Here is a 15,956-nt window from a genome sequence, read left to right as displayed (position 1 = left end):
TTTCTAAAACACAGTAACAACCTGTGCACTAAGGGTCTACAAAGTAATTTCCTTACTTAAATACAAGTTAAGTTCATTTTGCAGGTAAAATGCTTAAAAAAGACATAGACCAAAAGTTTTCAGTCAATCCAGTTGAACAACTTAAACTCTTGAGAACACGACCATGGTCCCTTACTGTAGTACACCTCAGCTCTTACTACTGCCTGCTGATCATAAACTCTTCACATCTTGCAGCATACAGCTGAGAAAGGCCTAGTATGAATTTCCAGGTGTTTTGGTTTGTCATCTTAGGGCAGGGTCAGATGTCCTGCTCTCAGTACAGCTTAACACGTCCTTGCTTCTGTGGGCAGAACTGAGCAGATTGTTTTCCCAGGGAATAACTATAACATATTTTTAAAAAAGCAAGCATCTAAAATAACTTATAACTTACACAGGCTATGGCCTTTAACACCTATAATCATCCTCTTCTCCCATAAATCACAATTCAAGTTTTGTGTCTTTAGAACAAATTTATTCTAGACTGTCAGCTTTGGTGGCAGAACTGAGTAGACAATTACCATACCAGCAAACAGCAGGTTTTTCCAACCAGCAAAAGTGACAAAAACCTCAACATGACTCCACAGGTTAATTTTGTAAGTTAAAAAAAAAAATAAAATAAAATAAAAACTTAGCCCAACTTATTGTGTGCATGGAAATGGTACTTAAAACCTTCTATTGCATGTTAATTCTGCTGCAGTTAAATCGACAAAACTCAATCAGTTTACAAAGAGCTCTTGGTTACTAATTACCATGCTATGGTTTTGTTCTTGCAAGAGACTTGCATCAGCAGAGTTCAATTAGAGATAGCGCTGAACACTCACCAGTTGAGCACACTCCATAGCAACCTTGGGGCATAACCCTGAAAGGAAGCAGTTTGCATTAAAGAGGTACAGAAGGCTATGCTTTAACTACTCACACCTGCATTACAGTGACTAAACACAAACACATCTTCCCATGAGGACTGGGGAATAAGAGAAAACTTGTCTAGGTCAGGCAGTCTCTCAGGCTCCCCGACCACAGGAGAAAAACAGAAGATTCTCTTAGAGCTGGGTGCTTGGTTGTTCAATAGCTAACTCACATGATCTGAGTTTCTGCCTTCAAGCATAAAACTGACCACAGATTCCTTGTGGGAACAAAGTTTTTCAGTGAAAGCATATGCTTGGAAAACAAAAGGAATCTGTCTAAATTCATTGAGTAAGAGTTTGCAATATACTCAGCTCAGAAAAACCTGTTTTGCAATAAAAAATACATAATGGCTTTACTGGGTCAACACTTCATCAGTCCTGGGCAAGAACTCCTGTCTTAACTTCTGCACCTGGCTCTGACAGAAGGCAAGGTAAGGCACTCACCTCTGCCTTGGAGGGATGGAGACCATGTTATCTCTGCACTCTGCATAATGGGCTCTGTCAGAAGGACAAGAGGAAGGGAGTGTGTGTGTGCTGGGGGTCTTTCTCTGTTCCTCCTGGCACCCAAAGAAACCCTGTGCTTGCCTCCCCAGCTGTGGAATACCTGCCACCCCCCGGAGCTGGTGCGTCCCACGCTGGAGAAAACCCTGAAGATCCTGCAGCTGGACTATGTTGACCTCTACATTATTGAGCTGCCAATGGCTTTCAAGGTAAAAAGAAATATTGCTTGGGAAAAGTGCATGAACTTAACTTGAACCAAGGTCTCCATCTAGTATATTCCTGGCAGCTTCCAGCCTAGGTTGTCAATAGCATTTTGAGCTGATAACATATATATTTTGATATATACTGCATGCATGTATTTTTGTGCACTGCCCACCCAAAGAGAGACATATATAAAATGGTGTGAGAAAAGGCCAGGAGAGATGTTTCTTGGAGTGTTTCTGCTAGAAGGACAGGTCTCCCAACTCCTACTCTGAAAAATTACCACAGCTGAGCAGTACATGTGTCTGAATCCCCTCTGAGCCATGAAGAGCGAGTCACTGGAGGAAAGAGCTCATACAAAGCAGCGGCAGGCCAGGGGCAAAGTTCAGAGGGGGAGAGGGAAAGGTAAAAAGTCACCCAGTTTGGTTTCCTTATTCTGTCCCAAATTAAAGCTGCTGGGAAAATTGTGGTTATGATCTTAATCTCTGCAACTGCAGCACTCAGCTTCACTACATCCCAACTGGTGCCAAACATGGGTTGTCATCTCTCATTCTTAAATGATCAAGTCTGATATTCCCTCATACTGCTGGCTCTGGGCAACTTCTAGGCAAAACCTTTGAATGCAGGGAGCTCACATCATAGTTGCATGCCTCCCTCTTGCAAGTCCACAAACTTTCTGCTTTCATAGCTGTTTGTACCTTGCTTTACAATTTTCCTCTACAAGTACATGATATAAAGGCAAATAAAATTAAAATAATTATATTCACAACATTTAAGTGGTTTTGAACTAATTAAATCTTTCTTCTAAGAGAGAATAGGGTCAGGCAATTAGTTGGTTAATTGTTTCTGAACAAGATTTGAGCTCTAAACTGGCCTCTTTTTGCAAGAAAGGTAGATCTCTGATTATTAAAATCATATTTTTCTGCAGAAATTACCAGAACTGCAAATTACCAGAACTCTCAGATAGGAAGCAATTTACCAACGAGGCTATCAGATTATACTTGCAGCCCTTTTTTTCCCCCTGAGGAGGCCATATCCTATTAAGACCTATATAGAAGTAACCAGACTCTGATATTAAAATTTTATTTATACAGTCACACGTATGGAATCCTTTTGGGTACATTTCTGAAAATTTCCCACCACTAGCAATTTCCTGTTTCCCTTTTCTTGTGTTTGTATTCTTTAGTAGTTCATTCTCCCACATAGTGAAGGTCATTGTCTCACAATATAAAGATATAGACAGCTGGCTTTAAAGTAATGTACATCTGACTCCCTGAGGCTTGTATCAACAATCTTGAGTAGTTAAAGGAGTAGCAGACCTAGAGATTCATTTATGTTTCTCATGAGAGGAGAGAAAAAAATAAGTCATTTTCTTCCTGAAAAATATACACTGTTCTATCTCAGATACAAAATGAAAAAACCTCATTATTTTGCAGTTGTGACAGGTTTCCTTTCTTTGCTCTCTCTCTCACAAATACACCCATCCTGCCTGTGATGCTTGCCTTTGATGAGGAGCATGCAGGTGTAACTCTAAGAAACTCCTACTCCTCCCTAGCCTGCAAGCATTGGTGCTTTCCTCCCCAAAAGTCTAGCAAAAGCAGTCTCTGGTTGGAAGCAGTGATGTACTTAAGACAGAACTTACAGTACCACCTTGAAAACAGTAAGAAACATGCCCCTGCAGAGCCCAGCCAGCAATTTGTCACAGCGCTTTCAGGCAGAGCAAGAGGACTATGGTTTCAGAGAGCACCACTCAGCAAAGCCTCTCTGCTTTTCAACAGCTCAAGAATAGCCACCATGTGGGGAGCAATTATTAGCTGACCTACCAACATTAGCCTATACCTCCCTGTATTTTTTCCCCACATAGACTCCCCATTCAGGACTTTGGTCCTTCCTGCCTTTAGCCCCCAGCAGTGTTGTTCAGCCCCTCCACCCTAGCAAGAGAATAACCAGCAGAAACAGGTCTCCTCCAGGCCACCATGTGCCCTCCCTCTGCCTGGGGAGCTCATACCCTACAGGTATTTTAGGGGTAAAAAACCAGCAGATTTTTGGGGGATTCTTCTCAGACGACTGATTCATCAGTAAGCATCAACTGGTGCACTAAATGGTCTGCAAATCTGTCCCAAACTAAGGATTCTGTCATCTGATAGGAAAGCAGGTACTTTAGTGTTACACTGAACAAGTCTTATCTAAGTATCTTGTAATTTTAAAAGAATAACTTAAACCAGACCATTGGCATCACTATTTGACTTCCCGTTGCCTTTCTGTTTATAGGACAGGCATTCACAGGTTATAAAAATTGCTTTCTTGAGAAAGCCTACTTGTCAAAGACCATTTTATGAAAGCAAGGGGATGTGCAGAATTGTCTTCCTGCATGTGTGTTGGTGAGAAAATTATAATGGGAGCAGGACTTTTCCTCTCAGTGGTTAAGAGTTGCTGAGTTTTAAACTAGCAAGTAAGGTGTCTGGTATCTTTTGGAGTGCCTCCAGACTTCAGACATGACATGATAAGCTGTGATCCCACATAATGGCAGTGACTGTACGGTGTTGCCACACTAATTTCAGTGCTCATGCAGCAGCATGAAGCATACCATTCATCCAGTGTAAAACACAAAGCTATCTCCAAGAGAACTGCAAGAGAAGACATCAGCATTTCTAGGATGACTGGTGCGGGTTCATATTTTAGCTCTGGGTTCATGAGAACCCAGACCTAAAATATGTGACCAAATTCTGAAAGACCTTGTCACCACCCTGTCACCATCAAAACATTGCCTTTCTCTCAGCACTTTATTCATCTGCAGGCAGTTCTTCCATTCAGAAATTTCCTTTTATATAAAGATAGCTTGGTAGAGAAAGTTTTGCCTGGAAACTATTGAGCAGAGACAATTCACTTGAGAATTCACAGCAGAGAGCACTTCAACACCTTGCAGAATTCTCTGCAGGTAGGAGATTTGATCACATAGAAATCCACAGTAGTTCACACCACATCCCAGTCAAGCACCATTCATCCTGACTCGGTTAATTTTTAAAACACAAATGATAGAGGAAAATAGGAGGATAGTAAATTAGCTGATATAATTGCTGCCTATTGACAACTATAAAAAAAATTTTGAATAGAAGTGAATGAATTAGAAGTGGGGCAGAGTAAAAAGGTCCTGAATTCAGACTCATTTACTAAAATTAAATAGGTCCAACTGTTTAATGTGTTGAACTTGAAGTCCTTGGAAAGTGTGCTGGGGTATCATGGGATGAATGATTTGTTCCAAAATACCATGGGGTGGTTTTGCAAATAAAGCTTTTCTACCTCACATTATGATGGCAAACACTTTGCCTTATAATAGAAAAAAATGTACCAAACAGCCACCTACCTCCTTCTAGTCAAGATATTATCTTTTTCCAGCAAGACAGAGCAACAAAAGCAACAAGTAGTCTTTGTGGAATTCTCTGAGGAAAATCAGTACATTTGGAGGAGAGAGGCTTATGCCTGTAACTGAGACCTTGGCCCTCTGAAATCTGAGGCTGTGTTTTCCTTAGGCTCACTTTTCCCATTAAATGCCTTGGATTTGAACTCAACTGAATTGGGAGGTGATAGTTACTGATCATATTAGTCACAGCTGCATGTTCCCAAGGAGTTACCATGTCAACATCTTGTACCCAGGCCTTTGAAATGTAGCGGTTTGAAATCAGATCAAATGCCAAACATCAGTGAAGGGTTTTTGTAAAAAAAAAAGAAAAATCAAATTGCAGCAAAACACAAAAGTGAAATTGTGATCAGATACAAGGGAGGGAGGTGTTAATGCATTGCCTGCAACAGCAGTGAAATAACCAGCAAATAAGAGAAAGCTGTGCTTGTGAGATTGCAGTTCATAAATCATCTCTGAAGCCTACAGAGTACAGAGATTGGAGGAAAGAGTGTCCAAAGAAAGGTGGATAATGCACTTAAGAGGTTAGCTATGCCAATAGCCTATTACTGACAGCAGGTCCTGGATCCCTCCGGCTGTTGGGAAGAGTACCAGCTCAGTCCAGTTCCCAAGCACCTACGACACAAGCAGGAGGCAAGGGAAGGGCCAAAACAAAGAGGAAAGAAGTAGAAGAGAATACAGGCTGGTACTCTAACCCAGCCTTTTGGAAGGAGATGAGTCTTTTGGATGCCACAACATAAAGGTCAAAAGTTTACTGAAAAACAAGGCCATCCAGGAACTCCTGAGTGTACTCTCATGTGACAGTTCAGGAGTGTGTCCAAGGATGATATAGCAGACGAGGATGTGGTAAGCCCAGCATGAATGACCTGCTGAACTTAGGGTGTTTCAGAAAACTACTCAATTTTTTTTGTTGTTTACTAGTAGAAACAGAGTCTATGAAAAAAAAATTACTCTAAGGACTGAAAATCCTTCCTTTAAAGCACAGCAGTATGGTATTACTTTTCAGCCTGGAGATGCACTCTACCCAAAAGATGAAAATGGAAAATTTATCTACCATGAGACAGACTTATGTGCCACTTGGGAGGTAAGCAAGCACAATACCCATCCATATATCCTTTAAACACACAGACACTCATTCTCATTTTCACTTGTGGTTTTCATAAACATAACTGAAGCAAATTGCCAGGGCAAATGGATTGAATTCTACTAGATCCATGGATAAAATTTACTTCTATCCTTAAGCATTCTTTAACCATGTTTTTTTTTTTTCTGTAATTTAATTATTTTTATAACAAAACACTGTCGAAACATCAGACATCCACATTCCCTCTTTAAGAGAGTGTACTCTATATTCACTACTTGAAGCTTTTATCATTAGTTTTTTACCAATCCTTCCCCTTTATCAGATCTGCACAGAAAGAGAAAGTTGGAGCCCTCAGAAGGGACTGGGTCATCTCAAAAAAAATAAAATCTTTTCACTTGCAGGAAAAAACAGATTTTGCCTTAAGCTCACAATAAAAAACCCCAAACAATCAACAAAAAAAAACCTATTAAAAACAAAAAAACCAACACCTCCCCACTCAACCTGCCCCCCCACCCCCCCACCCCAAAACCAAAGCCCAAGACCTTGCCATCACTTGCCACTAGAACAAGTTCACTCACTTCTAAATTTACTTATCAGATGGGAGCACAAGATTTTTCTGGTAAGAAAACTTGGAGGGAAGTAGCATTTGCCTGAAAGATTGCACCCTAGATTTGTTTGTGATGTGCTCTAGCCCTTTAGGCAGATGTCTCACTAAGCCTAGTGTCACTTGGCTTCAGGATCTTCAGTGAGGAAGAAAGTGAGTCTAGCAATCTCCTCTTTCTGCCTCTCAAAGCCATGGACACCTCTTTAGTTCATGGCCAGAGCTGCTCAGCTCTCCCTCCACACCCCGCCCAATGAAATAACATCACTAATTACATCCAGTTCACACCAAGAGAGATAAGAGGTGCTACTACATGCTCCACTTCAGCTTGCACTGTCCAGATCTGGATAGTCATGTCCCAGTTTAGCTCTACTCGAGGTACAGCAGATAAAGATGAAGAACGGTGAAAATTTGAGTGAGATTTTGAAGGGGGAGACAGCCCAGAGGGGGCCTGAACTTTCCCTTGGCAGATGAGCCATCCAGGCTGGGTCTCAGAGGGAAGGGGGACTTTCACGTTAGCTGTTTATGTTACATTCAAATTTGGCTGATGTAGTTCATTCCCCTCTTTTCACAGAATGGTTGCTCAGATGTTAAAAGCAATAGCTCACCCAGCACTGCTATATTTTTATCTTTCAGCTGGTGTTTAATGTAAAGGTTATTCTATAGCAGGCCACTCTCTTCAGCTAATAAGCCGAGAGAAAAGTAGGTGGTGGGGAGCACCTGCAAATAGCAGCTTTAATCTGAATCAAAATAGCTCAACTCAATCCAGATATTTTCACTCTCTCAGTGAAATTAAGCTAGCTGGTAAAAATTAATTCAGATGACTGTATTTGCTGACTTGTCACTGAGTGATAAAAGGCATATGAGGTCAACTAGAGGTCACCAAACACAGTTCTTCTTACCTCCCTGTTTTCAGCTCCTGTAAGACAGAAAGAATAACAAAACCTGGAAAGGCTCCTTGGTGGGGTCTGCTCTGCCTCAAACAGTCACTGAATTATTTGTGTGCAGAGTTTAGGGCAGAAAAGGGGAACACCATAGGAAAGGACCCCCTTTCACCTTAACAACCCAGCAGATGAAGCAAACGAAGACCAGGGAATATATTCATGTCCAGTATTCACAAGAGTTTCCCAGCTACTAGGATTTGTCTAAAGTGCAAAATATCTAGAATGCCTCTCTCCCATCCACATTTTTTTTCTGCTTGATATTGTGCTGAACTTTTCTGTGCAGGTTTGTGATGTGCCTTGTCAGATATTTAGGGGATTTCACTGAATAAAGACTTCATATGAAAAACTGTCTTACAATCAAAAGGACTGAATTGACTTATCAGGAAAGCAATTTGTTTTGTTCACTTTGCCTTCTCCATCTTTGAGGCACTGCTAAAGCAGCATCAAGTAAGCAAAACTCTCTAAAAGCAGTTACCTGGCACTTAAGTATCCATACCTCAGGTTAAATCTTTCTGCTCTCCAGACAATTTCTACCCTCACAGGAGGTAAAAAAAACATTAGGGCTTGGTCTGGAAAGCAGGTTGACACAGGAATAGAGTTTGGTTTGTCTGGACAACACCAGCCCTCATGCTAATCGAGCTTTTTGTTCTGCTGCAGCAAAAGGTCTCAATAATCCTATCTTCCACCTCTCTCTAAAATGCCTGCTCCAAGAAATCAAGCCAACATGTGGGACTCCTCTTGTCTTTGTGGGACTCCTCTTGTCTTTGCTTTCTTTGCAGGCTCTGGAGGCATGTAAAGATGCTGGCTTGGCAAAGTCTATTGGAGTATCCAATTTCAACCGCAGGCAACTGGAGATGATCATGAACAAGCCAGGACTTAAGTACAAACCTGTCAGCAACCAGGTATGACGGCAAGCCAAGGGCAGTGCCTGCCACGGTGCCACTGCCCTTTGGGGAATGCAAACACACAGCCTAAGCCACCACATACAGAAAGGTGATGTGTACTTTGCCACAGATGCTGCTCTCCATGCTTACATTTCTAGCTTGAAAACATTACTCCTCCTATCTAGGTTAAAGATCAATATTTGAAGACGCTGGAGCAATTGCTTTGCTCAGTTTCTGCTCCAGTACTATAAAACCTCTGTGCCAAAGCTCCACAACAAGACTGAATGCTGAGTCAAAGTAGACCTTAGATTCCTACCACGTACCTTAATTCAAGTCCAAAAATTCCCAAGAAAGCCATTCAGAGCCAAACAGTGCTCAATGAAGCCATGTCTACCTCAGTTAACACCAGCACAACCCTACAGATCCTGAGTCACTCCAGGCTTCCAAAGGGTAAAAGCCATTAGAAGCAACTCCTGAATTTCCTGTACTTGCTCTTTTGTACTTTTCCTATAAAGACATTTGTAAGAGATAGAGAAAATGTGCAATTAAAGGAGACCCTGTTACGTGACTGGCCCAAGTGGAACAATCTCGTGAGGATGACAGGCACATCCGAGTTAAATTACAGCAGCGGGGCTCTGAGAAGGTGACAAGTGGCAGCAACCCATCTGAGTGCCCAGTACCTTTGGCTCTGGCATTTGGCAGGTCTCCGCATTTCCTATAAATCTCTAGGAAGCCCTTCTGACTTGCCTGGCACAAATATCCACATTAGCAGTAACAGAGATGAGGCCAGAGACCAACTGGGACCAACTTCCCACTCCCAGCGCATGGCCTGGAGGGCTGGAATGGCCATGAGGCAGGGCAAGAAGGCTGGCCACAGCTTTCATTTCTGTATTTGGCCTGGAGGGAAAGGCTGCCTGTGAGAATAGGAAATTCCAGCACCCTTCCCTGGTATTAACGTGCCCAGCGGGTGCAAAATGCAATTGCTGTTTCTGGCGTGCCCCTAAGATTGCACTGAGCATTGCTGGTGCTTCCTGGGGTCGAGGAAAACCAGGCAAAAGATTAAGCTCAGCTTAGGGCAGCTGGCCAGCAAGCATAGAAGTGCCAGATAGCTTCAGACTTGCCAGATAGCAACCACTGCAAACAGTGGTTGCTCTGTCACCTTTTAGACATCCATTTCCCAGAGTCTGAGATCACAGCCAGAAAATCCATGCCTGTGAGGGAACAGTGTTTGCAATGTGGGAGGGCAGAGCTTGCAACAAGGTCATAAGCTCACCTTTCGAATAGCCCCCCCACACACCTTTCTAACTGGGACGGTTTATGCCAACACTTCCCTAAAAAAAACATCAGATTAGTCATCCTGAATGCAAGAGGCAGAGAAATGAAAAGCTGACCCACAAGATGGGTTTCCTTCTCAGCTCCTTTTCTAGTGAGGTTGCCTCACCTCCATAATCCCCACTTATTGCCACCTTTCCACTGCAGACCAATAAACGTTCCCTGCAGTCAAATTATGGTTGCAGATGTTAATCTGCTGTCCATCAAAAAAAAAAAAATCAATCACCCACCAATGTACAATTAGAATAGTAATCACAGATGGTGTTTCCCTATTCCCTAATTTACATCTATCCTTTCCTGAAAGCATCACCTGGTCAGTAGCTCTCACAAATATTGGGATATCTTCTGCTTCTGTGTCTGGTCCTGTTGATTAGTCATTCTTTCTGTGCTACTCTTGCAGGTAGAATGCCATCCCTATTTCACCCAACCCAAACTCCTCGAATTTTGCAGACAACATGACATCATTATTGTTGGGTACAGCCCATTGGGAACATCAAGAGATGAATCATGGTAAGTCCCCATGTTACTTTCAAATAGAGGGACAATATCCAGAGAAACATAGTTCTCCACTGCTGGGCCTCCATGCAAAATACCTCTGCTCCATTTTTTAAAGTGGTTTTGAACCTCAATGTCTAAATATTACTGTTGTGAACGTAAACTTTCAACACTCCTGCTGCATGCTGTCATCAAAGAATGCCAGGTGTCTGCATAGGAGGTTGCCTTAGGTCTCCTCTAACAGAAGGCAAGTGTTTGGAACAGGGAAGGTGTGAGGATTAGGTGACGAAGGAGAAACGAAGTCAACGTTAGGACATCACACAGGGAGTTGCCTTTGACAACATCCCAACCTAAGAGCCAAAGCTTTTCTCCTGTCTTTCACCCTACTTGTCAAAAGGTGCAGTGTTCTGTCCCCAAACAAGTAGATGCCCCTATGTTTTGACATTAAAGATTAGGAGGTTTTTTGGTTTTTTTTCTTCCCACTTTTTTTCCAGGGTAAATGTGTCCTCCCCTCCCTTACTGAAGGATCCTGTGCTGAATGCCATTGGCAAGAAGTACAACAAGACTGCGGCACAGATTGCTTTGCGTTTCAACGTCCAGCGAGGGGTGGTGGTGATCCCAAAAAGTTTCAATCCACAACGCATCAGAGAGAATTTCCAGGTAAATTCATACCCCAGTAGTACATGGACAAATCCACTTACACTGGCTTAGCCCCTATAGAAGTTAATTTCCCCATTTGTTCTGTAGACATTTGTAAAGCTTGACCAATGGTAAACTTTGCGACATTTGATGCTTCTTGTCCCTACCAGTAAATGGTAACAAGGGATGACAATAATAGAGCAGTTCATAGAGGAAATGTTGGTGTCTCTGGAGCAGCTAAAGCTCCAGCTGGTGGTGTGTCCCTGAGCAGCAGCTGCTGCAGTGAGCAGGACAAGGGAGATGAGGTGACTCAGTAGGTCAGCAGCCCAAGGTTGCAGGAGCTCAGGAAGGACTGGTTGTTCTGCCCTGTCTTCTGGTATGGGACAGCTCTGCTAGGGAAGGGTTGCTGCACACAAGTGTGACAGAAAGGTTCACAACCATGTCACCAGAAAACATTTGGTTTGGCTACCACCCAAAAATAAAATTATTTTGTTCTTGCATCCCTTGCAGCACTCAGTACTCATGCTGCTCCCTACTTTCCCTGGAAACACATTGCTTTAAAAGCTGGTGTCTCAGTATTGCCAGACTACCTTCCACTTCTTGCAAAAAAGGTGTAGGCAATGTGACTGAGCTTATTCATGTCCTCAAGACTCCTGCAAATGCAAGTAAGCATGGGTTTGTGGGAGAGATACAGGGAAAAGGAGGGATTGTATTTCTGGAATCTGGAACATATGAAGGTTGGTTATGACAAGAAATGCTAATGCATGCCTAACATCTCTTCCATTAGATCTTTGACTTCTCCCTCACTGAGCAAGAGATGAAAGAAATTGAAGCTCTGAACAAAAATGTTCGTTATGTGGAACTGTTAATGTAAGTACAAGAGAAATCCTAGATCCTCATAGGGTATTCCTCTTCTTTCAGAGAATAACAAAAAAATAAATTCCTTTTTAATATTAACTTTTGCATAAACAACCCTATTCCAAGGTAAGGCTTGAACATGAGAGACTTTTAATGCAGCCTGAATATGCTCCCGGACTCATTACAAAAATAACTACAATATTTGCCTGTAGCTCAGGTTCTCAAAGCCCACCTAGTAGAAAGTGAGTGTATCTTCCTATTCCATCTCTCCTCCATTTCCTTAAACTCCTTCTGCGGTGAATGGTGGTCTCAGACACTGATAAGGCATAACATCATCCCTGTTCAGAAGTGTGGATACTGGAGCTGAAATTCAAATAAAATTGAATTGTACCTTCTTCTAAGAAAAACAGAACAGAAAGCTTGTTTGACTGCTAGACCACTTCCTAATTATCTCTTCTGAGACCTATCAAGGCTTGATCTCTTGCTGCTTGTCACCTAAATCTTACCACCCAATATAGTTTTGCTTCACCTGAAAGCTCAGACCTAGCCAACAACCCCTCTCTTCCAGAGAATGAAGCTGTTTGTTTAACCTTCAGCTCAAAAGCATCTACAGCTTATGGCCAAACTTTGTTTTCCCCTTTTCAGGGCACTCAACAAGTAGCCAAATGCTAGAGATTAATTTCCACGCATTTCTCTTTTTACCTTAGATTATCTGTGTCCTGCTAAATTGTAGCATGAAATGAAAAGCATTGATAACAGCATCAATAGCACTCTAAAATGTTGACCATTGCTCAAAAGATACAGGGAAATATTGCAAAGAAACAAACAAACCACTTACTGTGCTGCATAAATATGATCAAAAATATGCACTAAGTTAAAAGCATCATAATGGAGTTCATTTTTCACATTTAAGTTCAGCCAGGTGCTCTGAAGATTTAGTTTCTTAAAACTTAAAATAGCCTTCCATCAATTAGCAGTACTTAGTTCCAGAAGGCTTCTAGCAAATGGCCTAGGAGATTCTTAAGTGTGTTTTGGTATCTGACAGTTTGGTTTTATACAGAAAAATTGAGTTATAGCATCATTTACATTTTGACGATTATATACATGAAATGTAACCTTGGTGCAAATTCAAGAGCCTTTCCCAGAAGCAAAGTCAAAGGTTGCAAATGCCCACAGGGGAAGAACTTTCTAAGCCACCAATCTAAAAAACTAATACGTTAAATGCTTTGCTTTGTTAGACTGATTTTGGTCATAGGAGGCCACCAAGGATATATGGAAAACAGGATGCATAGCAGGGGGACTGGTAGCTCTAGTTTTCACAAGAGCTCCGTGTTTGGGGAAAAATGTTTAAGGACAATCTGATCTCAGCTATGGAAAAAGACTTATTGGAAAAGTGATGTTGCCACGTAAGGAGCAGATTTATAGATTTATATATATATAGATATATATGCCTACTCTGCGTTACCACACTGAAGTGTCTGGAATTGACACTGCATCAGACAAATTACCAGCCTAAATACATTTCTTATTTCATCCAGCAATCTGTATCTGAAAAAGTCAAACTACGATACAGAAAGACTTTTGGTTAGTCAACTTCGTGCAAAACCTTTGACTGCTGTGATACACATGCCAGCAGAAATGGAAAAATCCAGCTTTTCTCTGGTTCTTCTCCTTATCGGCTACCATAAGGGTACTGTGCGCAAACCTGTTGTTCCGATGGTATGAGTAAGCTCATGCAAACAGGATAATGCAATCAGTGGAATGAATTAGCAAGTTAAGCATCTAAGAAGAAAATGGAAGTTTTATAAAAACATGAGTATTTCAGGAAATCTTAATCTGAAGTTGTTTCTTCTCTTCTTGGAGAAATCTGGAAGCATTGTGCAGGGCAAGTTTTACATTAATGTATCTGCTTGCTTTATCTTATGCTCCCATTCTCTGCTATGGATGTTTTTCCTCACCAGTTATGCCAAGCTGTACTGACTTCTCCAAGTGAATAATTTTCACTCAAAGGACTCAGACTTTTGAATATGTGAGATCTGATTAGCAAGCATGCTCAATAGATGAAAAGTAAAGATAATGACACTGGCAACTCAGACATCATTAAATTATACTGAAGTCAAACAAGGCAAAGTGTTGTGGCTTGTTTTGTTTTTTGCGATTTTTTTTCAACCAACTCAATCTGTTAATGTGTAAACACTTGATCTTGGCTGAATATAGGAATGAAATGTTTTGACACAACCAATTCAAAATGTTTGATGCCTTCCAGTTAGTTACCTTCAATATTGTGAAATGTGTCCTTCCCAGACTGCAACGATTCATAGCTGGATAAATGCCAGTATTTGTTGTGCTGTGCTGTAAGGCAAGACAGCCAGCTGCCATGGTGCACCTGAGAATGCTCTTCAGAAATTTTTCATTTAGCTAATGGAAAGTGTTTGTCAAGCCAGGGCTTGTGATTTAGCATCAGCTTCTCAAACAAACAAGAAAACCCACAACAAAAACAGCTACCTCTCTCTCAAGTCTGCCAATAATGGGAAACACAGTGGTTTTTTTTTTCACCTGAAGTTGACCCTGGGAATTTTTTTCTTGCCTTTTATAATGATCCTGGATTGTGCATCTTCCTTGAGCGTGCAGTTTCTAAAACAAAGTCTGAAATGTCTCTTTGTTAGGATGCTCCCATGACCATCCCCTTCTCCCCTGAACAGGGTCATCCTAAAGCTTATTTGTAAATTCTCTGCCACAGTAGATACGGGCAGAATATCTACATGTAGGCTGAGCTAGAGGACATAGTTTAGGTATACCAGCTGCTTGGGGAAAGCACCACCCCAGACTCAGATCTGTTCAGGCCAGCTCTAAGGGCAAAAGACAAAGTAGAACAGTCTGGTGTCTCTACCACTTCTTCACACATAGCCCTTATTTCTAGGCATCTTTCTAGACATCTTAACAAAGTCTTCCCCTTCCACAGTACAGCACACATGGTGAAGCCATCCCCCTTTCCTAAAACACTTCTACTCACCTGAGTCAAATAGTGAGAATAGTTGACATCCAGAGTCCTGTTAATTTTCCCCATCTCTCCTTAAGACATGCAGTCTGTAGGCCTGAAAAATGGTCCTTCACCATCCTCTCCTAAAATACACAGGCTTGCTTCCAACTCTGCAGGGGCAGTTATTCAGAGCAGAACAGCTTCTGGATAAGTAGGAGAGCCTTCCATGAAGGCCACATATATATTGCATTGAAGAGGTTTGCTGGGCACAGGTTGATTGCAGTGATTTGATATCTTGCTTCACCCAAGGAGCTCACTTGTCCAATCTGACCTTTCCACAGGTGGCGTGACCATCCAGAGTACCCCTTCAATGATGAATACTGAAAAAGAAGTGGCTCTGAACAGCCAGACAATACTGTTAGGTTTTGCTGAGAGACACTCAACATTTGGTGCTTTGTCTTCATGTATGGCTGTTCAAATCAGCATTAAAAACATGAAATTTATTTCTTTTCGTCTTCTCAGTTGCTTCTTGTTATTTGTGACCAAATCTATTTAATTAATTGAATTTCTGGTTTTGGCATATGAGGCTTTAATGCTGAACACTGAATGTTCAAGACTGACCGCTGATAAAACTGAAGATTTCTCCTAAAAACAAACTCACTAGTTCAAGCCAAATCAGTTTCACTTAATGGAATATTCTTCACTTAATCTGAAATAAAACCTTCCACTTCAGTAGGTGTAAGGCAGAATCAGAATCACAGAATGGGCAAAGTTTGAAGAGGACACAGAGGAGTCACGTGGTCCAAACCCGTACCATTTTCTTTTACAGCTCAAGTAAGAGAAAGTCAAGAGTGGTGAACTAACTGAATCTGACATATGCACATATTTTTGCTGATATGGACTAGGTATCTGCACTGCTTCATGCAATGAAGCCAGTTTAACTCTGACCAGAGTGTTCTGCAGCTGCACATGTGAGCTTCATTCCATAGGTACATCCCAGGTGGCTCCACGTGGAACTAGTCCAAGCCCTAAAGCACTACAAGCACATTCATATTCCCCCACACACACTCCCCTC

The 15,956-nt window shown here is 41.7% G+C and overlaps 1 protein-coding gene across 2 annotated transcripts in view; it reads left to right on the top strand.

Annotated features, from left to right (window-relative positions):
• Positions 1–15,384, top strand: part of AKR1D1 (aldo-keto reductase family 1 member D1) — a 34,702-nt gene extending 19,318 nt beyond the window's left edge. The window contains exons 3-9 of one of the 2 annotated variants that reach the window (XM_039708247.1): positions 1,538–1,654; positions 6,071–6,148; positions 8,473–8,595; positions 10,310–10,419; positions 10,899–11,064; positions 11,831–11,913; positions 15,223–15,384. In XM_039708247.1, coding sequence (XP_039564181.1) covers positions 1,538–1,654; positions 6,071–6,148; positions 8,473–8,595; positions 10,310–10,419; positions 10,899–11,064; positions 11,831–11,913; positions 15,223–15,265 — 720 coding nt within the window. In that variant the 3' untranslated portion in view covers positions 15,266–15,384. The remainder of the gene's footprint in view (positions 1–1,537; positions 1,655–6,070; positions 6,149–8,472; positions 8,596–10,309; positions 10,420–10,898; positions 11,065–11,830; positions 11,914–15,222) is intronic. The other variant, XM_039708248.1, reaches the window with a different exon arrangement.
• Positions 15,385–15,956: the final 572 nt, after the last annotated feature.

This window comes from Passer montanus, unplaced genomic scaffold, assembly GCF_014805655.1.
Source record: "Passer montanus isolate IOZ18808 unplaced genomic scaffold, ASM1480565v1 scaffold20, whole genome shotgun sequence".
In the NCBI taxonomy this organism is placed as follows: domain Eukaryota; kingdom Metazoa; phylum Chordata; class Aves; order Passeriformes; family Passeridae; genus Passer; species Passer montanus.
The sequence above is the reverse complement of the archived record's forward strand: the minus strand, read 5'-3'. Positions and strand labels throughout refer to the sequence as shown.